The sequence below is a fragment of the Podarcis pityusensis genome, assembly GCF_964106645.2.
Source record: "Podarcis pityusensis genome assembly, chromosome: 1".
Lineage (NCBI taxonomy): Eukaryota > Metazoa > Chordata > Lepidosauria > Squamata > Lacertidae > Podarcis > Podarcis pityusensis.
Genome location: NC_138028.1, coordinates 83,740,848 through 83,749,415, shown reverse-complemented (window position 1 = coordinate 83,749,415; position 8,568 = coordinate 83,740,848). Strand labels below are relative to the sequence as shown.

General features: G+C 40.6%; 1 protein-coding gene across 1 annotated transcript; it reads right to left on the bottom strand.

Annotated features, from left to right (window-relative positions):
• Positions 1–4,496: 4,496 nt before the first annotated feature.
• LOC308471317 (olfactory receptor 5F1-like) lies at positions 4,497–5,441 on the bottom strand (the record flags this gene model as incomplete). Its single annotated transcript, XM_080995220.1, has 1 exon — positions 4,497–5,441. The coding sequence occupies one exon, from the start codon at positions 5,439–5,441 to the stop codon at positions 4,497–4,499; it is 945 nt and encodes a 314-aa protein (XP_080851346.1).
• Positions 5,442–8,568: the final 3,127 nt, after the last annotated feature.

Sequence of the window (8,568 nt, the reverse complement as noted above, 5' to 3'; positions counted from 1 at the left end):
TGCATCTGGATCTATGGTAGGTGAATCAAGAAGAATGAGCTGTGGGGACAATGAAATGGTTTTAGACTAGTTTCCTCTGCCTCTCTCTTGAAACTAGAAGGAGGAGAGTAAATATTCTCAAAAGCTGCCTTGTATATTTTATAGGGAGGTGTGCGATATATGGCAAAATTAAACAAACAAACAACAACAAATATATAAATAAAAATTATCCTTGTGAGAACATATTGGGTGTGGTTGCAGTTGCTTGAAGGAGCAGTGTGGGAGGGCTCTTTGCAGAGAACAGTCTTCTTTTTGAAAGATGTCCTCTATTTGAAGGGCTACCTGGTTCTCAGCCAGGCTATCACATGACGGCTCCTGAGGCTGCCTCACCAGTAGTGGCTGGTGTGGAGGGGCAGTGCCCATGCTCCTGGCCTCCTGTCAGCAGAGCTGCTGCTACTTACTGGGAGTCTGAGGCAATGAGGGGGTTAATGCTGTGCAAGTGCACTGGTGGAGCCACTATTAGTTTAGTAACTTGGGCCACAGCCTAATTGGGCATTTCACGAAGGAGATCTACAGAACTCTGATTGTGGTGTAAACTATTGCTAGAGTGTGTAAAAGTGCCTTAAATGGTTAATTTGTAAATGCTATGGCTCAAGTGTGATTAGAAACCTCACTTGCTGACCTGAATTTGCCTTCTCTCTTTGATGATAAAGGACACTTTGCACGTGCTCAGAGCTACTGTATCTTCCTTATTGCCATGTATTTCTCAGAGTTGAGCCTTGGCATTAAAATATTTTACAGGGCTTCAACCTCATGAAATTAATCTGAAATTAAGCCAAAAATGCCACTGCATAATAGTCAACATGCTTAGAAATAAGTTGTCTTTCTGTGTGTTTATTGACTGCTCAGAACAACTTGCTGCCAATAGACGTCTGTTTATAGAACTTCATTCTGTACAACCACTTGCTTATTTTTTAAAAAAAATACCCAAAGTAGTATATGCAAAAGCAGTAAAATGCAAAAGCAGTACAAACAGAACACCTAAGTGTCCTCATAACATTATTGGAAAGAATAGGTCACTTATAATATTGTATAGTTTCTTTTCACCCTATGCAAATTATAAGAAAACAAGTTTTCTTACTTTTGGAGGTTGTGCTTTCCTGACATTTTTAAAGGAAAGCAATAATTTGATTAATTAACGCAATTTGAGCTCAGAAAACCATGTAGAAGAAAATACAGTAAGGTGCCTTTGTGAAGCGTTTATGAATAATAGTCACAAGCCGGAATCTTTGAAGTGTCTGCATCAAGGAAGACAGCAATTTACCACTGTGTTGCAGCTGCTAAGATAGCAAAAATTACCATATTCAGGTCAATTTCTCCTTAAATGGTTCTCATTTGTGGCAACTTACCTGTGAAGCACGTAATGGATGATGCATTGTCTCATTGCAGGAACTGTTGCTTTTGAAGGTTTGCGTTAATCATCATGCTGTTGAGACCAAGTCCCTGGAGAACTTGACGGAAGCTGGGGAAGGGTCCAGGAGGAAAGGGACTGTTGCATATCCAAACCAAAGAGTTACAGGTATATCACAATACTGCAGGGGTAAAACATGAATCCATGAAGGTTGGTGTCCTAAGTTTTTAGGATGGAAACACCAGTGCTCATATTAACCAGTGCTCAGAAAGCTTTTGAAATGCTTTCCCTTGTTTCCACTACAGGAAAACAGCCCTAAATGGCTCAGGCGCCAAATACCTGAAAGACCTTCCCTAAAGACCCTCTCAAGTGCTGAGATCAGCAGAGGAAGCCCTCTTGGTAGTTCCTCTGCTCTCAGAATCTCAGGTGGTGGCGGCATTCTCTGTGGCAGCCTTTTAATTTTATTGGGTTTTTTTTTATTGGTTTATTTTGTATTGCTGTTAGCCGCCCTAAGCCCGGCTTCGGCTGGGGAGGGCAGGATATAAAGAAAAATTTATTATTATATTATTATTAATTTGTGGAACTCCCTCCTCACAGAGGTGTGTCTGGCACCTTCATTATACAATTTCTGGAGAGTGCTGAAGACGTACTTCGTTACTCTGGCCTTTGAAACTTGTGGTGTATGTTTTCAGGACCCACCTTATTTTTATGATTGTCATTTTTTTTAATGATGTTGTGCTTTAATGTGATAACCCACCCTGGAAGCTTAGGATGAAAGGTGGGTAATAAATAAATAAACAAATAAATAAATAAATAAATAAATGTGGATTTCGGATATGTGAATGTGACACAGGTATCTTGGCCCTACTGTCCAGCATTCACCAAGTGAAGTTTGCTTCTGGCCTAGATTGGAGTGGTGGTAGATGTTCCTCACTGCAAGGGTGATGGGACACATTGGGTAGCTCACCCCCAGAGACTGATGGAACCTGTTGGATTCCTGAATGCTCTGCCAGGCTTTCCAGTGGAGAAAGCTGTTGATCATGGTCTCGCTGTGGAATGGGAAGATGAGACAGGTGGTTGATAGAGTCACTGCTAAATGTCCACTCCAGCATTGTGGAACCCAAGTGACTCCAGGGTATTCTGGTGAGCTACAGGCTATGAAACAAGCCAGATGAAGACTAGAGTACAAATGATGCAATTCATATTTTGAAGTCAACCCAACACTGGTTAGTACACAGAATCATGTCTCCCATGTGGCAGGTGTCCTGAGCACACCCAGCCCAAAGATGACAAACGGATGGTAGTTTAATTCTTTATTGACAAAGCACACACAGTAGGTGCACTAAACACACCCGCTTCTGGTGCCTAAGTAGCTTGCATCCTCTCCTCAGACTTGTGCTCCAAGCTGGACCGTTGGAGCAATAGCACGGCCATGCCTCTGCCCAAACTTATGTACCATCATCTGATGGCGCGCACACAAGCAACCTGTGACTTCTCCTACACAGAAGTTGCCACTGTGCCTGCTTCTTCAAGCCCTTTGTGGTCCTGGAAGACAGCAAGGAAGGGACAGAAGGCAACCAACCCCCTTCCTTTGGCAAGTGGTCAAGAGAGGAACTGCAGGCATTTTGAATGTCATGCATTATCTAGATCATTCTAATCTGGGTCCACACCTGGCCATGAGATGGAGCCAGTCTTGGTTGCTCTGATGGATGACCATTACCAAGAGTGGGACATGGGAAGTTCAAGCTTTCTCCTGCATCTCTGTCTCTCTGTGACCTTGGATTCCTCCATCTTGGGCTGGCTCTGTGGGATGGGAATTGAAGGCACTGTGTCCTGGTAGTTCTTGCTCTACCTACTGTACATGGTCATGTCCAGTAGCATTGGGGAAGTGCTTTTCAGCACCCTGGCAATTATGCTTTGGAGTTCTGCTGGAGCACTGTTGTATACCCAGTGTGTGTGTGTGTGTGTGGATCTAGCCTTGAAGACATAGCAAATATTTCTAGAAGATTACAAATTCACTTAAATGGAAGTTAAGTACTTAAGTACCCCATGTCACCAGACTAGAATACTTGAAAATATCTAAAAGGTAATCCATATCAGTGGGTAACTTACAGAGAATTGCTGTACTTTACAGGGGATTACAATACCATCAGTTACATGAAATGTTTAAATTAGATAGAAAAAAAATGTTTTTCACCCCAAAGCTCACAATTCGAAAAAGAATTTCTACAAAACAAAGAGAAACTTTTGTACAAAATATATAAGTTGTTATTAGACTGGGAAACAAAAGACGGGCGTGTTAAAGCACACTGGGCGATAGATATAGGACAAAACATAGATTTTAACCTCTGGGGGAAACTGAAAAAGTGATTTGAAGTTTACAGCATGTTATTATTTGAAGGAGAACTACTTGAAAATGATTTACAGATAGTATCTAACTCTGAGTAGGCTTGCAAAAATGTATAAAGGCTGAATCAGATAAGTGCTGGAGATGCAAAGATGTGGAGGGAACATTCTTTCATATGAGGTGGATTTGTAAAAGGGTAAAAGAGTATTGGGAAATGATCCATAATAAACAGAGTCTTTTCTGTTGGGGGTAACTCAGACTAAAATTCCCAAGTGTCAAAAAAGGTTATTTATGTATACTACTACTGCGGCCTGTGTTTTGTTAGCCCCAAAATGGAAAACGAACGAGATCTCAACCAAAGAATGGCAACTTAAACTGACAGAATATAAGCAGCTCGGATACTTAACATATAGAGTAAGAGAACAAGAAGAACACGTGTTTAGAGAATACTGGAAAACATTTATTGAATATATGGGAAATAATTGTGTACAGCTGAAAACGTTGGCAGCATTAAGATAAATTCAACAGTATAAATAGTTGTGATGGATGCAATAATGGAATACTGAATGGTATAGTTTTTGTAAAATATGCAGGGATTTATGATCTGTAATGAACCATGGAAAGGGAAGAAGGAAAGTCATTGATATTTTAAGGATGTAAAAATGAGTATTTTAATTGTAAACTAGAAAATTTAATAAAAATTATATACAAAAAAAAAAAGCTCATCCATATGACTTGAAAACCTTTTAAAGTAGCAAGCTATAGTAAGTGAGAAGATGCGCTTTTACCTGTTACTCTCTTCATTGCCTCCTTTACCTCCTTGTTCCTCAGACTGTAGATTAAGGGGTTGAGCATTGGGATGACAAAGGCATAAAATAGAGAGGCCGTTTTATTCTGATCCCCTGAATAGTTGGAACTGGGCTGTAAATATGTAAATAGGCCAGTTCCATAGAATATGATCACAGCAATCAGATGGGAGAAGCAGGTGGAAAAGGCTTTCTTGCGGCCCTTGGCTGACTTTATCCGGAGCACCGTGAAAAGGATGTACAGGTAAGAACTCAGGATTATCAAGAGAGAGCCTAACATATTGATTCCAGCACAAATGAAAACTAGTGTTTCAGCTATGGATGTATCAGAACATGAGAGCTTGAGTAGTGGGGGGATCTCACAGAAGAAATGGTTGATTTCATTAGACTGGCAAAAACACAAAGTACCTACCAAAGTGGTATGAATGATTGAGTTCAAGAAGCCGGCTGTGAATGCTCCGCCAGCCATCTTGACGCATCGGGTGTGTGACATGATTGATGTGTACAACAAAGGGTTGCAGATGGCCACATAGCGGTCATAAGCCATCAGCCCAAAAAGAATGCATTCTGCACTTACCAGAGCAACAAAGATATACAGTTGGATGAAGCATCCCAGGAAAGAAATGGTTCTCCTCTCTGATAGTAAAGTTCTTAAGGCTTTGGGGGTGATGTTGGAAGAATAGCAAAAATCTAAGAAAGCCAGATTACTGAGGAAAAAGTACATGGGGGTGTGCAGCTGAGAGTCCATTCTGATCAGCAAAATCATCCCTAGGTTGCCCACCACAGTGATAACATAGATCAGCAGCAACAATGTGAAGATGGGAATCTTCAGTTCTGGTACATCTGCAAGTCCCACAAAGATAAATTCAGACACAACACTGGTATTTTCTGTAGACATTTTTGTAGCTGATTTATTCCTGCTATTTTTATTTCGAATGAAGATGGATCTTTATATGATTTCAGTTGGGGGAGAGAATGGATTCAGCTGGGAAGAGCGAATGATATACCTTCAGTAGTCATAACCAAAAAAGTCTGCCTGTACTAAGTAATGCATTTCTTGGGTTGTCAATGTGTACAGACAGCTTGTGTGCCTTAGGTTGTAGAGCATAATTTTTCTTTTTCTTCTCAATCTGCAAATAAAAAATAAAGTAAGCCTTTTCTGTCTGGATTTTCACTGTTTGAAAAATGGCAAGCCTATGTCAGAGATCTCCACTGTATATGAGCACAGATGCAGAAATTCCCAACTTTCTTGGTTATTCACTGATTAAAAATGGAGTTTCTTGTTGAACTGAATGCAATTGTATTTTCTCAGGGTCGTTTTTTTTTTTAAACCCTCAGTAAATTATATGTAATTAGTTACACATTTATTACGTATGTGCTGTGCTACTACACTAATAGATGATTCATTTCCCTAACTCTCTGAATTATATGGCCCTGAAGAAAGTAGTTGTCCACCCATGAATGATGGGCAATACCTCCATCATTCATGGATGAACAACAGTTACTATGGGGGGATGATGGTTTTGTGATTGGCCTTTACCTGCGTCCCTAATGTTAAATAGAGAGATAGGGGGCAGGTCTGGATAAGATAATGAGTCTGTGCATGACACAAGTATGTGTCGATTGCTGAGGGACTGCAGCTATCAGCAACGTGGATTTTGGGGGTCCTGTCTGGATAATGCCCTTAGACCCTTCCAATTATTGGGCTCCTGTACCCAGTAAGGGTTGGAATCTAACAGTGGAGATTGCTGAACTAGTCAGAGAAGTTTCCTTGTAATAGAATGGCTTTAGCTGACTCCTTAAGTATCCTCTTTTGCATCCAAAACGAATGAGCTAGGCTACCACTAGGTGATGGTGCCTTCCAGACTAGTAGGTGGGCCTTTCAACCACTTGCGCTCACCTAGCTGCTAGAGAGGAAAACAATAATCTGGTGGGTGGGTGTGAACTGAGCTGGAAGCAGGCTGGAAGCTGGAGAGACAGAGACATGCTGGAACTGTGCTATATCCAAAGCTGGGACTGATAGAGAAACAAGATCTGGTGGGGTGTTAATACTGTGAGCTCCTCCATCTTATGCTCAGATTATATACTGTATGTGTCTAAATGAAACTAGATATCTTAAATGCACCACAGTCTTCGCTGAGCTTCATTCCAAGGAAAACGAAACCTGAAAAAGTGCTGGAACCTCTAAAATCTCCCACCACTTGGAGATTCGGGCTGCCTGGAACAGTATTAACATTTCTTTGGAGGATGATTCCATCTGATACCTGCACTGAAGTCCTCCCATTTCACGTATATACACTGTTCACTCTCCTTTTTTCCACACATCTCACATTCTAACTACCCAAATGCCCCGTTCACATATCAAGCAGTACTTACCCATCCCTAAAAATACACAACCCATTCTCTCATGCACACAACCTTTCATATATATGCGTGTGTGTGCTGCACACAGAGAAAGTACACACACACACACACACACACACACACACACACACACACACAAAGCCACCATTCATTCTAGTCAGAAGCACTGTAAAAGGGCAATAATGATAGAACACATGTAACTTGATGGGATCAGAAACTACCTACCTGTATGACTACAAAGAAAGTCACCTGACATTGGGAGTGCCCCACCACCAACCTTCAGAAGTGTTTTCTTTCTGTGACGCAGTGATTGAGCTACAATGTACCTTTAAGTCCTCAATAAAGTAATCGTCCTGGTAAGCAAAGAGTGTGTAACTGATTTCATTCAGGGTCAGGTCTACCCCATCTGCTGAGGTTAACAAAAGAACTATATCTTTCTGCCACTGTGCCTTAAATTCCTTTTGCAAGTATACATATGGGAACAAACATTTTTATACTAATTAGCGCATACATTTTTTTATTAGGGAATTTAATCTCCAAGGAATAAGAAAGATCCAGAGACTCAGAAGTTTTCATTTCCATATTATCGGACCATGTAAAAGGTAGACCAGTAACAGACACAACTTTATTGATTGAGCTTGCAAGCAACACAGACCACATTTCCAAGGCAAGGATGAACTCAGCTCAGCTACGTCTCCACATAGTATAAACTCTTTCCATATCCCTCTAGCCCTGCAGATAAATGCTTGTACTACCACGTGAGGTATGAAACCAACCACCCTAGTTCTTTAGATTCTTTCAGAAATGTATATTCTATCTTTCTGAATATAAGGGCACTTCTGTACACCCAGATGAGGAAAGTCTGTGTACTTCCTCCAAGTTAATTAAAATGGCCAACCAAGATTGCTTCTGTCCTTCCTTGATTACATTTCAATTGATTTTCTTCCAAAACTATGAAAAGTTTAGAATTTGCAGTGCCTCGCCAGGATTGAATTGTGGAAGCAATAAGTAAGAGCTGGGTGGCATCAGCATTGTGATGACATCCCACCCCCAAACTACAGGTGACTTCTTCATGTAGATGTCAAAAGCATGGGAGACAAGATACAACCATTCAGTGCCTACCTGTCAATGGTCACATTTTAGGGAAACAGTACCCAGCACCATCTTGTTTTTCAAGAAGTAGCATAACCACACAGAACAATGTTTTTTTCTCCTTCCCCAAAACCTTCTGACCCTTATGGTCGAGAAGGATACTACACTGGGTGTGGATGAAGGAAATCATCAGAGTCCAAAACAGTCTGGAGGGCCCCAGGTTTCCCACCCATTTTAATCAATTTGGGAACACATGCATTCAGCTCTACCATCATTTTTGCATTGCTTATTTCTTGCAAATTTTGAGGACCTCTTTTTGTGGTATGTTTTCTAATAGCTCAATGCTCATTGTATCAGGGTGAATACTTCACTATCAACTCCAAATCAATGGGGATCCATATGTTCAATAAAATATTTAAAAATATGGCAAAGAACATAGACAGTTCTGTTGCATTACAGATATGTTTAAATGAAGAACATGCTTAAGTACTTTACATAACAAGGCTAGAGGACTTGAATAAAATCTAACATGCAATCTAATTAATTCGACAGTCTGCTGATATAGTATT